General features: G+C 43.5%; 1 protein-coding gene across 2 annotated transcripts in view; it reads left to right on the plus strand.

Annotated features, from left to right (window-relative positions):
- Positions 1 to 16,840, plus strand: part of LOC147610126 (RGS1-HXK1-interacting protein 1-like) — a 97,659-nt gene that overhangs the window by 26,973 nt on the left and 53,846 nt on the right. For both annotated transcript variants that reach the window (XM_086786785.1, XM_086786784.1), the window contains exon 2: positions 3,999 to 4,065. In XM_086786785.1, the coding sequence (XP_086642911.1) occupies positions 3,999 to 4,065 (67 nt within the window). The remainder of the gene's footprint in view (positions 1 to 3,998; positions 4,066 to 16,840) is intronic.

Consider the following 16,840-nt stretch of genomic DNA (forward strand, 5'->3'; position numbering starts at 1 on the left):
TGTGTGTGTGAGAGAGAGAGAGAGAGAGAGAGAGAGAGAGAGAGAGAGAGAGAGTATATCTTGATACAAGGTTCTACACCCACTATTGGGCACTGATGATGTTAGTGGGGATGTCGTAGTATCTAGTCCATACTATGCATAATGGAGTTGATAGTTGTATAGTCTTGTGGGTTAACTACCATGAGTATATAACATGCACGTTCCTAAAAGGTGAATTTGGGCATGTTCCTGGATTCATGTAGATATATATATAGATTCACGTGCACGGTTCACGAGAGGGCGTCCCCTGCCCGTAAACTAGACACACGAATCTTGCAGGCAGTAAAACATTTCATGCGAAAACAGTTCTTGTTCTGTAAGTATGGCATGCTTACGTAAGAATGTATTGGTCAATCTCCCTTTCATTTAGCTTGTAGCAGGCGGTCATTTTGGGCGTAGACATTACATCCCTAGGACAACTGAAATACCGTAATTTGGATATGGGTGCTTACCAAAATTCCTAGCCTCTCATATCCAGCCTATTGGCCTTCTCGTTTCCCAAGTGATATTGTCACAGGAAATGGCCGTTTCCACCCCTAAAAACTCATTTCACCGTTTCCATTCCTCGAATGTTTCCATTCTCGTTTCTCGTTTCTTGTGACTATGACATAGATTCCCGCAGAATCTCTTGTTCCTTGGGTTGATTTTGTTGAATTTCGTGAGGATTCATGGTCGCCAGCCCTTGAATGAACTCAAAAACAGCCTTCAATCAGCCATGAACAAACCCTATACTGTGGTACTTGGATCTACGCAAGGCTCTTGGGGAGAGTTAAGAAGCAGGAAGTGGGTATGAGAAGGAGACGTGAGAAATATGGGAGCTGAGACAGAAAAACAGCTTGGAAAATAAGCAAGCCAAAGCAAAGGATCAAGTAGACAAGCCAAAAAAGAGTAAAAGAAAACAAGCAAAAAAAAACGGGCCTAAAAAAAGTCGCCAAAAAAAAAATGGCCATAAAAAAAACAGTTTCGCATTAGTTTTGCTTGCATAGTTTCGTACTGTACTACCTCATGAGTGGACGAGTTTCGCACACAACCATGGCCACTTTTAGCAACACGAGTGTAAAAAAACCATCTTTTTTAAGCTCATCTGCATGCTTTTTTAAACCCCAAAATAGTTTCCCTTGTGTGTAGCACATGTATCCTCACAATATGCCCGACTGTCAGCATGCCCCCTCCTCGTCCACTCCTCCTTTTCGCTCCTTCACTTCTTCTCCTCCACGACTCCTCTTCCTCTTTCTCTCTTCTCCTCCGTGGTCCACCCCTCCTCTTCCTCTCCTTTTCTTGTCTTCCAACTTTCTCTCCTTTTCTTCTCACCTCCTTCCCTTTTCTTCTCACCTCCCTCTTCCCTTCCAACTTGTTTCTTTCCTCCTCTCTTTCTCTCCTTTTCTTGCCCAAATTTTGAAAATACCAAAAAACATACTCCCAAAATCATGAATTTCATACCCACTGGTCCCAAAAAATGCATCTTCATCTTTCTGTTGGCTATGTTATAAATTTGGTAGGTGTATATGAGAAGTGTCATTTCAAAACCCTTTGGGTTTCGTCCAAAACAAATGATACGAAACGAAACGAAACGAAACCTTTAAAACGACGAAATGGCGAAATGGACGAAACGTTTCATGTTACTATGGTGTGCAGCCCCTAGGTCTGATGCAACACCTGTATTGACTGTACACAGTTGTATGGCCTGTGCTGACTGTATGACCAGCAGCTTGAGACCTGTACAGCCGGTACAGCAGCCCACATACAGAGCCCTCGTTGCTTGCGGCTCTAGTACATGTACAGGACTGCTGCAGCTGATGCAAAATCTCCCACTTTTACACACACAGGGAAATGCAAAGCGCCAATCTGTGAACACGACTATAACAGCCATAGATTCTCCCTATAGCATTTCTCTTCAGGTCCGGACTCCCCTCCCCGTCACCTGGCTTGCACAACCACATAGCCATGGTTCTTAAAGGCCCAGAGAGGCAGTCACTTATCCAAAGAGAAAAGTTGGTGATGAAAACTCTTCCATTCTCCCCGCTTCCCAAGATGCTTCGTACCACCAGCCCGTGAGGCTCTGATACCACTGTAAAATTCCCTCCTCGTGGAACCGCTTGTGGTTAGCATCTAACTAAGGAAAACCAAGAACCAAACATCTAACTTACCACCCAACCATAGAGCCTCTCAAGCTCACCCCTGAGTTCGAAGGCGTCAAGAGACATGGCTTCACGTATAGTAAACCTTGGCGTCCCATACCACCATGAGGTGGTGTTGTACAGATTAGTCCTTGCAAGGCCATGAGTCTAGGGCTGGAGAAGCTCTCCCTCTGAATAGAGCCAATAACTCACTTATATAGGCCACCAAAAACTTAGTACCTAAAATAGGCAAAGCCTCTAAAAACTACTAGACCTCCCCTAATAAATGCCTAATCCCAACCCATGGGTTAATCTAACCCAAGGTTAGACCTATCAACCCCTTCAGGGCTTGGGATGTAACACCTAGGGTGCTGTTTTTTGTTTTTGAGAACAGTACCAGTGCCTTGTAAAACATAGAAAACCAAGACACTTGACTTTTTTAAAATTGTTATTGGGAGTTTTTATTTCCTTTGTAGCAAGAAATTAGAACTTTAACCATGAGGGAACAAGAATCGAACATACAAGAAGAATGCCTCTAATACAGTCTATTTTAACTGTTTGAGTCAACAATAGTAGGCCTCGCGTTAGTTAGATGTTAGATGTGCCATTCAGCACTATTCACAAAAAGAGAAAGCTTGATGAGAGCAGATGGCAAAGAATAGCTGTTTATTAAGATGTTTGCCTATACCACACTACAAAGCTCTTATTTAGAATGCCCACAAATGTTATCGCTGAATACTGATCACTGAAGCTTCTCATTGGATTTGTCAAAGTCCTAGGAGGTTTAGGGGGTTGTATTATTATAACAAGGTTTCTAGATTTTAATGTGTTTTTCAAGAAAGATTTCTTGAAAAGAGACTATCCACAGCGTAGAAATCGGCCTTGTGATGCTGGTTGGATGCTCGACAATCTTGTCTTTGCCAGTATAGCCATAGAATGGAAGGCAACTTATTTTTTACATATTATAAACTTATATACAAATTTTGGGACCTGTAACTCCCCTGTTTTGTATGAAATGTTCTTGAAACGTCTGGGATTTGAAAGAAACGTTTATGAAACGCGTTTCGTGAAACGCCTGGCAACTATGGTGTGGGATAGGCGGACAAATTGGATTGGAATTTGGGGCTGGATGGAAAAGGGCCAAGGGCCAGACCCTGGGGTGCGTAGACAGGCCCGTGGAGGTGAATGGCCATGGGCTGTGGGCGAACCCTGTAAAAAGGGTGCAAAAGGGGCCTTTTGAGGCCAACTAGAGGGGAGTGGGTGGGAATTGTTGCCTATAAATGGCCTCCCTTACCGTGGTTATTTGTTCATTCCACTCCGCACCCTTGGCAAGACAGAAAGGCAACCCCTTAATGCACATGTGTGGCTGTGGACAGCCGAGAACAACAAAATACTCACTCTCCTGCAATCAGCAGATTTCCATGGATTGATAGAGTAAATTGTGAGTAGGTTCAGGTTCCCAGTTTGGATTAAACTCAGGAGTGCACAGTGTGGTAAAGAACAGTTTTGAGCCAGCAGCCTTGTAAGCACTTTATTCTCATATCCAGCAAAAGAAAATGCTCCACGAAGTTTCTTTTTTTTGGGGGGGAGGGTGGCGGGGGCGGTCCTTGTATTGGGACCCCATGCTGTGTAAGAATGGGTGAGTTAAGTGGTTTAAGTGCATGTTTTTCTGTTGTCTGAAGATCTTTTAATTTATTAGGATTAATCATGTAAAATACTTTCGACAGACTCTCACAGACTCAGACTTTTTTATTGTGTATTTAAACTTTTGTTTCAAATGACGGGTGATTTTTTCACATGTCAATCTGATGTTCCTTTTTCTGGGGATCCCTATATATGCAGAATGTTTTCAGGACCGTGCAATCTGATTATGGCGTTTATGAAGACATGTTCTTTGGAAAAATTAAAGGTACCATCAGACGCTCATCTTGTGATCTTTTAACAGTGCCGAAATTTTCTTGTCATGGTGTCTCATTTTTGTTGGACTTTTGGGTGGCTAGTTCATACATACCTGGTTTGTTAACACATAGCTAAGCTGGAGTAGCAGTCTCTTGTTTTGCCTGGACTGTCTTGAATTCATCAGAAAGCAAGTGAAACCTTCACACCAAAGGCATGTCTATGCTGCATTGATTCAAAAAACTTCAGCAGCACAATTGATCCTTAAACTGTTACACTCGCATGCCAATCTTTTATATCATACACATGCATTGTGCCAAGCAATTTGGTCTCCTCCATGAAAACTTTGGAACTACCTCCCATCTTCAGGCACCAGACCTGGCAATAAGGAGGATCCTAAAGACTTCACATCATGCATGTTGATTATATATACAAATATCGGCAATGATGAAAAAAAGGAGCCATTTTAAAGATTTGTAAAATGCGTGCAGGTTTTGAAGGTTTGGAAGATGTGAGAGCTGGGCAAGTATAAGTCTTAGGAGGTAAAGCTTCTGCAGTCAAAAGGTGGCTATGGAAGTTGCCTTCAAATGTGAGATCTTACATGGTTGTTGGTGGATATGTGAGCATTGCGGTTCATGGACAGGCAAGGACACCCCATTTGTCGTCTTCGCTCTCTTCTTCCTGAGTGGTTTGCAGTGATGCCCAATTCCAACACCCACCCATAACCGTCTTGTCAAGCTATCTTCCATGGGAGCGCTTACCTCATCCACCACTCAACCCCCAAAACTAACTAAACCCCCCATCCATGATTCCCCATCCTCGAATCATTCCATGAGGGGCCGGATCTCAATGAGGAAATAAGGAAATGCAAGAGTGAGGTTTAGGTCAGTTAGCATTCACAAGAGGAGGAAGAAAAAAAAAAAAAGGTCTTTGGTCTCCCAGCTTATTGCTTGGTCCTGAAGAGATTTGTTGGAGATTGCTTGAATGTTGCTCTAGGTTCTTTCCCATGTTGATGTCTTTGAAGCCAAGGGTGACACAACTTATAGGAAACCTTACAATTCAAAAGGTCGCTTGTCGGTGGTGAGCTCAGCTTTGGAAGAATGATGGAGCTGACAGGATTGATGGCAGAGGCTTGGAGCATTGACAAGACCCTCTTGACCTTGGCCTTAGTTTGCGCCTCCTAAACAAGAGCTGCTCACTGGTTGTTGATGCTAATGTAAGTTTTGAAACTTGATCAAATTTTAAAAAAACATACATCCAAGGTTCTTTTGTAGAGGAAAGACAAGATTTCTACTGAGAATGTGATGGTTTCACACGGCTCAAGATATATTCAGTAGATCTCTATTTAGGACAGCATTATAGGCAGTCTAGGTTTAGTGTAGGCTTCTACAGGAGCATCATCTGGAGTCGGTAGCAGTTCATGTATCTTGGTTGAACACAATGCTAATCAATACACTTAAATACATCAAGATTTAATGGACAACATGCTCAATACAAGAAGTAATTTGCTGAATTGACAAGAGACGCACAATGAGCCGGAACGGCCGGCCCCTCCCTCAACTAGAGTATATTGATCTTGGGAGAATCAAGTACATAGTGTCGTGGGCATTTCTGACCAGATTTCCATACCAATGCATATGAATACAGTATTGCAAACAATGTAGTTGTCGGTGTAGACTTGCAACTCACACTACCCTCTCAAGTGCCCATGTTTCCTACCATCTTCTCTCTATTGTTCCACCAACACATGGTAGCAACAATCTGCAAGAGAGCATATAGGACAAGAGAACACTACACAAGGTATGTGAACATGGAGTCCGGTTCCTCCCTGCTGCTACGTGCTTCCATATTTAAGCATCAAAGCTTACCAAATTGCAAGTAGAGTTGATGACAATGAAAGTCTTCGCTATGGAAGCGTTTGATGTGTTGAAATCTTTGATTTGTCGTGATCCTTTGCGACAAAAGTCTTCAAAAGGATGAAGGAAACCTTGGGAAAGCTTTCCCTATGGTTCAAAAAGAGAGCTGAAATTAGGGTTTTCAAGAAAAAGACTAGAAATTACAAAAAAAATAAGGGTTATTTTATTGAATTTCAGTCATTGGGAGTGTGTGGGAGAGTGAACACCACCTGGAAACACTCTTGGAAGCTTGGAAAACACACTAGCAGGCTTGGATATGGAGTTGGGAAGGAGAAAAGTTTAGAAAATACAGCCAAAGAGGCCTCATGAAGAGGGTGCCTATGTCTTGAGAGAGAGGGAAGAGAGAGATAGCGAGTTGTCCACTCTAGGTGTCAGGTAGAGAGGACAAGCGGCTTGTGGTGCAAGCTAGAGCAGACACATGGCTGGTTGCTTCTTGTACAAAGGAGATAAGGTCTCGGCGTTGGGTTTGTCCACCTCGGGACATCAGTGTGTGCGAACACAGACATTTGGAGCCGAGTGGACTATCACATGCCATAAATCCAAGCATTGTCCATACTTTAAAAATAGCACACAAAGTCAAAGAAATTCAGGTATACATCAATATGCAATGCACAAGTAATGATCCTCCTGTTCATGGATTGTCCTATTTGGTTTCATCGAACTGTGTTGAGCCATCAGATCACTAGGACCGCTCAGACTTTTCCTCAAGGCCATCTGGTCATTGGGACCACTCGAGAGTTCATCAATAGTCATTTGGGCCATCTGGTCATATTGACTGCTTGACTATGAAATCCAATACAGTCATCTGGGCCATCTGGTTGCAATGACCGTCCCACTACGAAATCCAATACAGTCATCTGGGCCATCTGGTCGCAATGATTGCCAGACTGCGAAATCCAATATAGTCGTCTGGGCCATCTGGTTGCAATGACCGCTCGACTGCGAAATCCAATACAGTCGTCTGGGCCATCTGGTCGCAATGACCACCCGACCGCGAAGTCCAATATATCTGGCATCGTTGCTGTCCGATGGGTCATCTGGCATCGTTGCCTCCCATATACAAATCTCGTTCTGGCATCGTTGCCGTCCATATACAAATCTTGCTCCTTGGGCTTTCTAGCATCGTTGCCACCCAAACTAGAGCATGTCCAAATAACCATTATAAACAAAATAATGATCAATTCCAGTCCAATATATATATACAGTGAAGAGGGCTAGAGGTATGATCCCTCCCTCTTGAATCTGTCTTGATCGCAAGACATCCATATTTGTACTTCAAATACATCTCGACCAACCACTTCCTCAATGCTCATAAGCTCGAAGTATATCTGGATAGTCCTAGAAGTACTCCTGTGGCATCCATTTCGCTTCCAATAGCGAATAATTCTCGAAGTCCAAGAGGAACTTTCTGACCTCTGTCTTTCCTCTTTTTCTCACAGAATGAAACACAATCTGTTCTGGCTCTTCCACTCCTGGTGCATCCTCCAAAACAGGCTCCTCGGGGGGTAACCTGTACATGGTTTCAATAAACAGTCATGGAAGGCATTATGTGTCCTGCAATGATCTGAAATGTCCAACCGATGATCTTCTTGGTAATCTGAAAGGTCCATATATCATCATTCCCTGACTTTGGCAATCCAAAGATAAAATCCATAGCAATACTCTCCCCTAGAACATTCAATGGGTGCAGTAATCATGCTAGCTTTTGTTAGTCAAACTTGTCCTTTTGATAAACCAAACATTCTCGAACATATAACTCAATGTTCTATACAAGGCCAATAAAAATAGCTTTCCAAAGCTTGAGTTGTAGTCAGTATGCTTCTTTGCCTTGCGTAAGATGGAGCATGGCACTTTTGGTCTCGAATCCTTTGTCACATAAACGGGTTGCATCATAAGAAAAACCCTCAAATTTTTATTTTGTAATATATTCCAAAACATCTTTGAAATCCTCTTTGGTAGCATAAGGATCCTTCATCAAAGTGAAATCCATAGGGTAACCCATAGAAACCTCATGGCTCAGGGCTCTCCGAGATAATGCATGTGCTACCTTGTTGTCTTTGATGTTCATAGGCCATAGCATGGCCTTTTTGGTTCAAGACTGCTCCAATGCAAGCTCATCATGTTCAACCACAAAAAGGTCTAGAATATCCACTGGTCCTTTGCTAGCATAAAGTCACAATGCTTCAAAAGGGTTATGTTTTAGCTTTGGTTCACAAAGATGCCATGGCTTTATTTGTCGAAACATGCAATGGGCTAAGTACCACTGCAAACCATTTGTCGAACTTCCTGGCATGATGTCAATCTGATGATTTTCTGATCTCTCTGGCTTCTTTGCCTTCCTTTCCCTTACTTGTCGTGAGGAAACTGCATCTGAAAGAGTAGGCCTAGGAGTAGCTTCCTTGTCTCCTCCATGATAAATAGAGTGGGTAGCTCTAGATCCTCCTGCGATGGTGACTTCTTTGGCCTAAAGATAGACTTTAGCAGCTTCAACTCCTTCGGCTTGGGTGGCTCGATTCTTCATGAAATCTTCTTCAAACATTTAAGCCCTTCTTTGGTCTCGTTTCCTCTTGGTTCTCCACGCAAGGAATTCTTCATCTTTGAGAAATTGTTTGAACTGCTGAAAGTCATGGTACTCTTCTGATGACATGGTTGCGGTCTCATGAGTAATCGATCAACGAACCTAGTTCTCATCTTGAAGTCATGGATCGGCCTGATAGTTGTTCTCTTCATTAGACCCTTGGTTTCCCTCTTCTCTTGACATGGCTCTGTCATCCCAAGAAAGTTTCTTCAAGAGAAATCTTGCTCTAATACCACTGTATGCCCAGCGGGGCGTGCCGTTACAGACTCAACCATGTGTCCAAGTCTAAGTTCTATAACCAACTTCCATGTTCATGTCCAAGCTTCATACCCAACCTATATGTCCAAGTTCCATGTTTATGTCTAAGCTTCAATCCAAGTCTAAGTTCTATAACCAACTTCCATGTTCATGTCCAAGCTTCATGCCCAACCTATATGTCCAAGTTCCATGTTTATGTCCAAGCTTCATGTTCCATGTCCAAGCTCTATGCCCAAGTTCTCCATGTCCAAGCTATATGTCCAAGTCCAAGAAACACTCGCTCATCCCATGAGTAATCTCCACAACTCCTATAGCCTTGTCCATGAAGAAAACCATGGAAAAGCTCTTTCTTGCAAGAAAATTGATATAAAACCTGTTTTAATGGTTTTTGGGCTATAAAAACATCCAAAAAGCAATTTTTAGGGTTTTTGGAGCAGTTTTAGGATTTTTGAAATTTTCAGGGTTTCTGAATTTTCTGTGCGTACATGTCCGTTCATGCGTTCGTATCAGAATACGAATTTATTTACCAACAGATAATAGCGGTAAATGCAGATGTAAGAAGTGCTGATGTTGCACCACATGTAGAGCAGCAATCACAGGTGCTGAGTGGACCTAGGGAGTCCTCGAGCAGTGGATCCAATGTTAGCCCATAGTCAGGCAGGTTGAGGAATGATGCAAGTACACATGTATCACGGAAAGGAAAGGAAAAGGTAGATCAACCTTTTGTGCCTGATCTGTCAATAGGTCACTCATATGTGGATGGTGACTCTAGTGGCTCTGAGCAGAGCCTTGATGAGGAGCTTGGCATTCCGTTTGTGGTTACTCCTGGTGTAAGGAGAACCTGGGTTGTTTTGAGGACACCTGGTAGTGATCCAGCTTCTTCATAGCATAGACCATTGAGAAAGTCTTCTCTTTCCATGGTGGTATCATTTTGTTCAGCATCATTCAGCTTGTTGCGATTGGTAAAGCTAACAGAAAAATCCATGTTGTGCTCTCCTAGTTGTGGCAAAATGCAACTAATTATGAAAGCCGAAGCATCTATGGTGCACATGTATAAAAGGAGCTTGAGTCTCTCTTGTTGTGTAAGCTCAGCAGGGCGTGCCATGACAGATTCTCATCCAAGAGATAAAGATACAGAGAGGGAGGAGATAAGGAATTGGGGATATTTGCACAATACACCACACTGAGCGGGGAATAGGTCCCGCTCCCTTTCACGAATTTATTCAAAAACAATCCACAAGCACGCTGGCCATGATCGATACAATCTGTCATGTGCACAGTGTGTATCTATCGTGTGCTACACGCACACAAGACTAGCTTCGAGGTTTGGGTAAGCTTGGAGCTAGGCAGACTGATTGACGAGCTGAGTTAGGGATAAACTAACGGGCGGGCACCCAAGTATGGACGGGCGGGCGCCCAAGTCTGGACACTCGATGAACGGCCAAGAGCCTATAAAAGGGTGGCCAAGGTTAGTTATTGAGATATAGAGAGTCTCGCGAGTTTGTGAGAGCTCTATGGTCTTGGAGCCTGGATCTAGTGTAGACGTGCACCTGCTTTATGCAGCTGAGGCCGGCAGCGATCTCGAGGCCCGTGAGGGTAGCTTCGTGGCGGTATGGGACGTCGCGAGGAGGAGATTGGTCAATACGTCAACCTAGTTAGCTCAGCTCGTGGCTCGGTGGGGACAACCAAGACTGTGGGCTCGCCCACGGCTGTCATGGTTGTGAGGTGAGACAGGCCTGCACCCTCTTGTTGTTTGTTCATTTGTTTGCAGGTTTCGAGTCTAGTACCAGGAACGATCACGAGGAGATCCGATGGGGATTTGACAGTGGTATCAGAGCATGCCTCGTGAACGAGCAAGTCGGTAGGTAGAGAAGATGAGGTCGAAGGAAGGTATTTGTTCAAAAAAGCTTGCTGTTTTTCTGTGCATATTGCTGTTTTCAGATTCAGTATGTGTTTTTCTTCATCAAAGAAACCCATGTTGATGGGAGGTGGTAGTCTAAGAAGGGTTGTTTGCTTTGCAAAGAAGAAGCATGATTCGTTTGTGCAGTCGCATGAACGTAGAGAGAAAACTGAAACAAAAAAGCAGGCTTGCTTTTCGTTGAACGAGTGAGAGAGAGAGAGCACGTTTGTGAGAAGGTGGACATGCTGGCGGGTTTGCATGCTGGCGGGTGTTGGAGTGGGCTACCGGCAACTACAGGCGGGCAGGCGCCTAGGGGTATCTAGCCAGGCGGCCAGCAGGCTGGCGGGCGCCTAGGCTTATGTAGCCAGGCCTACGTAGCCTAGTGCAGGCGCCTCGGCCAGGCCAGGCAGGCGCCCAGGCCACGTGGCCTTGTGGCCAGGCTTACACGGGGCTGTTGCAGGCGCAGGCTGGCGAGAAGGCACCGGCTGAAGCGCTGGTGATGATAGCAGCCGACGATAGGCGAGGTGGCGCCGGCAGGAAGACTGGCGCAGGCAGCCGAAGATTGACGTCAGCAACGCAGCAGTCGGCGGCTAATCCAGGAGGGATGAGAAAAAAAAAACAAGGAAAGCACTCGTTTTTTTTGGGCTTTCGTTTTTTTTAGTTTAATTTTTTTAAAAAAAGTATATAAAAACACAAAAGCAAAAGCTAAAGATAGCTTTTGGGGATTTTTAGTTTTTGGGGAAACCTATATAAACCCCTTAAGTGGGCTTCTTGCCACACATCTCTCAAGTTTTCAAGCTCTCAAGCTCTCAAGTTCTCTTGCACTTTCATTGTGCAAAGATCGAATTTTCTCTCCACTTGTCCTTTTCACGATGTCGACCCAAGAATCAGAGTTGGAGCCCCTTGTGGAACGCGAAGGCTTGCCAGCCTACGGAAGATACCGATGCCGATCTTTTTGACAATTATGTGTCAAAATCAGATTTCCATCGGAACGTCAGGCACAAATCGCAGCCCAGATGCAAGCTTTGCAAAACTCCATCGCTCTTTTGACCACTACCCTCTCTACTCTATCGGGTATGGATACCTTGGCTTCTGCTTTAGGCCCCAACATTACTCCGGAACCGTTCGGGGGCGAGCAAAAGCAGCGCACAAAGGAGATCGTGGACACTTGGCTACATAAGTGACAAGTTCACTTTCAGTTTCATCCATATGATGATGGAAAAAAGATCCAGTTAGCAGCAGGTTTCCTGCCCGGCAAAGCTTTGCTTTGGTGGAAGGAACTCAATCCTAAGCCAACAACTTGGGCACAATTCGAAGACGTCTTCAAGAAGGAATTTCTCAAGAAAGAAGACGATTATGATGTTGTTGCGCGGTTTTCAGCTTTGACCATGACCTCGCAGCACCTTACTTATGAGGTCTACCTCCAGAAGTTTCGGGACTTGCAGATGAAAGCTACAAAGATGGATCCTACTACTCTTTTGGGATTTTTCGTAGCTGGTTTACTAGACTCGTACCGTTTACAGGTTAAAAATAACAAATGCAAAACATTGGACGAGGCCATTCATTCAGCTCGTATCTATGATGATACAATGGTCTCTTTCAAGTCGAAACCCGTTATCGAGCGGTGGAACAAGCATAAAAGAAAGTTCTCTACACCTATGGCTAACACGATAGAAGGAAAGTCTTCGGACCAACCTTCGAAGAATTCAAGTTTGACTCCAGCGAAGAAGAAACGACTCCTTAGGGCTTTAAAGCTCACGAAGGAAGGACGTTGTTTTATCTGCGAAGAAAAAGGACACATGCGTAACGAGTGCCCGAAGCAAAAGGGTGCAAAGACAAACGCAGGATCCAAGCCAAAGGCAGCTAACCGGTTGTCTTTGACAGGTACGTCAATTACTGTACTTTCTCGCCCTAGTACTTGTTCTGATTGTGTGTTCAATTCTAAAGTATTGGGCTTGCATGATCTTCTCCGAGTTTATGGAGAAGTGAATGGCCATAAGATTCACATTCTTTTAGACCCTGGCAGCTCACACAACTTTGTTAACTACAAACTTGTGCAGAAATTGAGTCTTGATACGACACCCAGTGATCATACCTATGAGGTACGCTTACCTGCGGGAAGGCAAGTTTGGGATATCGAAAGGTGGAGATGCTTCCAATCCAGATTCAGGACTACAAAGATACTCTGGAATGCTATGTTATGCACCTAGAAAATGTAGACTTGTTATTAGGGATTGAGTGGTTTAAGACTCTTCAAATCCAGATAGATTGGTCTAGTCATATTTTTTCTTTTCAGCATAGGGACACTCAGTATAGTATTTTAGGTGATTGTATTCATCCCTCTCAGGGACCTCTTGTAAATACAATTGATTTTGGAAATATAATGGATTCTTCTTTGTATACCGCTTTCCATTGTGTATTGATTCCGCTTTCTTCCTTTCTCATCCCTTCTTTGGATGTAAATGAATTCAGTGTGTTTGAAAGCAAAGAATTACAGAAGATACTTGATTCGTTTCAAGACGTATTTCCTAAGGAACTGCCATCGGGTTTACCACTTGAACGGGCAGTAGATCATCGTATTGACTTGATCCCTGGTGCTCATCCTGTCAGTATTCCACCTTACAGGATGAGCCAAGCTGAGGAAGATGAGTTGGCTAAACAACTCGAAGATTATTTGAGGATAGGCGAGATCCGTCCAAGTAAATCACCTTAGGGTGCACCTGTGTTACTTAGGAGAAAGAAGGACAACACCTGGAGAATGTGTATAGCTTACAAGAGATTGAACAAGCTGACCATTAAGAACCGTTATCCTCTCCCTAGATCAGATGACCTGATTGACCGGTTAGTAAGAGCGAAATATTTCACGAAGATAGATTTACGAACTAGCTATCACCAGATACGTATTCATGAAAGGCATGTCGAAAGAACCGCCTTTCGGACTAGGTATGGCCATTACGAGTTTCGCGTATTACCTTTTGGGTTAACCAATGCTCCAGCCACTTTCCAGCAAATGATGAACGATCTTTTTCGTGAACATTTGGAAAAATTTGTGGTGGTGTTCTTGGATGATATTTTGATATATAGTCGTACTCTTGAGGATCATGTCAGACACCTCACGATTGTCTTATCTATTTTAAGACAGAATCGACTATATGCTAAGTTAAGTAAATGTGAGTTCTTTATGACCGACATCATTTACTTGGGACACAAGATCACTTGAGATGGATTGAGCATTGACTATGACCGAGTTCAGAAGGTTTTGGACTGGCCTATACCGCGAACAGTTTCGTTCTTTTCTCGGTTTTGTAGTTTATATTCGGAAATCTGTGCGGGAGTACTCTCAGCTCACACTACCGATGACCGACTTGTTGAAAGGTCGTGGACGTAAGTCAAATCAGCCTATCACTTGGAATAACGATTTGGATATGGCCTTTAGACTTTTTAAAGATAAAGTCAAGGAAGCACCTATCTTAGCATTACCTGATCCTAGTCGGCCTTATGTTCTTGAAACTGATGCTAGTGACTATGCTATTGGGGCTGCTCTATTTGAAGATGGTAGACCGGTTGCTTTTGAAAGTAAAAAGCTAGACGACACTCAATCTCGCTGGCCAACCCTTGAGAAGGAGCTTTATGCTGTGATTCATGCTCTCAAGGTTTGGAGACATTATTTATATGGCTCCAAGTTTGTGGTATTGACTGATCATCAGTCAAACAAGTATGTGTGTGATGCGGATGATTTGAGAGGAAGGAAAGCTCGTTGGGCGGAGTTAATGCAAGATTTTGATTTTGAGATCCGTTATCGGAAAGGGTCCATGAATAGTGTGGCAGATGCGCTTAGTCGAATTAGAGAGGTGAATACTTTGTCGTTCACCGAGATTTCTATTGACTTATTTCAGTCATTGAGAGGGCTTTGCAAGACTGATAGTTATTTTGGTCCATTTTGGCAGAAGATCCAGGACGGGAGCTCATTGATTGACCAAGACTCGATATCCAACTCCATAGATTTGGATTTGGACTCAATATCCAACTCCAAGTCTAAGTCTAAGTCTAAGTCCAAATCCAAGTCCAAGTCAAGTCCAAGTCCAAGTCCAAGTCCAAATCCTTTGTTGATGGCGAAGAAGAAGCTTTCCATGATCATAATGATGCCCACACACACTCCACAATCTCCTTCAATCTTCAATGATCTTGTTCATGGTACTAGAAGAGAAGTCCAATCCTTTTTATACTTGTAAGAGACCTTGCTTTTTGCCAAAAAGCCTTCATGCTTTTGCTTTGCCTTTTTATGCTTTGCTTTTCTCTTTTTACCCTTGCTTTTGCTCTTTTTGCTTTTATTAATAAAATATTACTCAACTTTTGGTGCTTTGCTTTTCTAGCTTTAAGGGCTTGCTTTTTGGCCTTAGAGCTGCTTTTTGAGAAAGCGCCTTTTAGCTTTTTGGTCCGGCTCAGTCTCCTCTTTCCAATGGTGCCCTTGGCTCGCGGTCAACCCTATTTGACTTTTTGCTTTTTGACCAAGAATGGTGCATTTTCTTAATCAAATCTTATGGACCCTGTCTCCATGTCTTCTTCCACCTGTTTGGTGTCCGGGCATGGATTTCATCATGTGAAATAGAGCTAGGAGGGCCAAATAGTTACACATAGTCCCAGAAGGCCTCCAACTTCATGCATCATGATCTACATACTCCCCTATCTCAATCCTAAGTTTTCCAAGGATTGGGGAGATTTGTGTTTGCATCCCTTCAAAGGTAACGGTTGATGTTTCTGGAGCGACAAACCTCTCCTTAGGCATTTTGAGAGCTTTAATGATCTGAGGATGGATATAATGGTGAGTAGCACCTATTAGTATCAAAGTGGATAAGAATAGGCTGATTTGCAAGCTTACCCCAAGCCATAAACAACTTCCTCTTCTATGAAGGAGTACCATCCAGTTGCACACTTTGGAGTCCAACCCACTAGCATTTAGAGACTTTCATTCTACATCATATACTATTTTGGACTCAAGAAAGTTCTCAAAGTTATGGTGTTAGTATACATAGAGACAAGCATGTCCATTGGATGCACGAGCTTGCAGCTCATAGTTGTTTCTCGTACCAGTACGAACCCATTCGTACCGTACGGTTCGTACGATACAATACTATACGATATCGTATGGTATGAGTATTTTTTTTCTTTTCCTCCCAAATTTTCAAAATGCTTAAAAAAATATAGAAACCTTGCTTAACGAAGATCCCAAATGCTCACAATACTTCGCAACTTTCGTGTCCACTCAGTATTCCATATAGGGTTGTTGAGACATCTAAAAAATCTGGCAAGGTAGACTGGTAGTGTACACTTGTTGGTAGGATGAGAGAATCTTGCTACATCACTTGGAGATCCCTGGTATAGGTAGGCTAGACAGTTAGATTCTCAAGTTATGTACGAGGGAGAAGATTTGGACATGGCCATTTTGATCTAGAGAGGAGTCCCTAAACCTATCACCCTAGATGCACTGCTTGCATTTGCGCAAGGACGGTGAAACCGGCCTCTGATAGAAAACCAGAGTGCGGTAGGAGCAATCACCCGTCCACTTGTAGTCTAGATGATAAACAAAACACAGATTGGGGCTAGAGTGCCCAAATCTGAAAACACAGCGACACCTGTTGGCCCCAAAGCTTGGCGCCCCTTGCGGTATTTCTTTATTCAATTAAAATAATATGTATGGCTGAGTACAACACAAAGACCAGCCAAGAGTTTACACCTGTAAGTCCAATCTGACTGCCCACAAATCCTTCTCAGCACAGAGGATCTATGCACACAGATCTGTGTCCTCAAGCAACACACTGTGCCTCCCTCTGATCAGCCAAGTTCACAAAGCAGGCCAGCCATGGGCATACATCTGGCATAACTCAAGAGCATGATACATCTTCTCAGCTCAACATACATATGCTGTTCAATCCCTGTCTTAATCCCTTGTCAATCTGCCATACTCCTCCTCTCACAAGGAGCCAGATAGTACATACCTGTAGCAGACATCAAGCAATAGAAAGAGAGATAGATGAACAGAGTCAAGGCTTACCAAGTTCAGCTCGTGAAACAACACTGGAGGAAGCAACAGCACTAATCTGTGCCTGCAGGCACTTGAATCCACAATCCTGCTTCA

The sequence above is a fragment of the Cibotium barometz genome, chromosome 50, assembly GCF_041138505.1.
Source record: "Cibotium barometz isolate CiBa-2024 chromosome 50, ASM4113850v1, whole genome shotgun sequence".
Classification (NCBI taxonomy): Eukaryota; Viridiplantae; Streptophyta; class Polypodiopsida; order Cyatheales; family Cibotiaceae; genus Cibotium; species Cibotium barometz.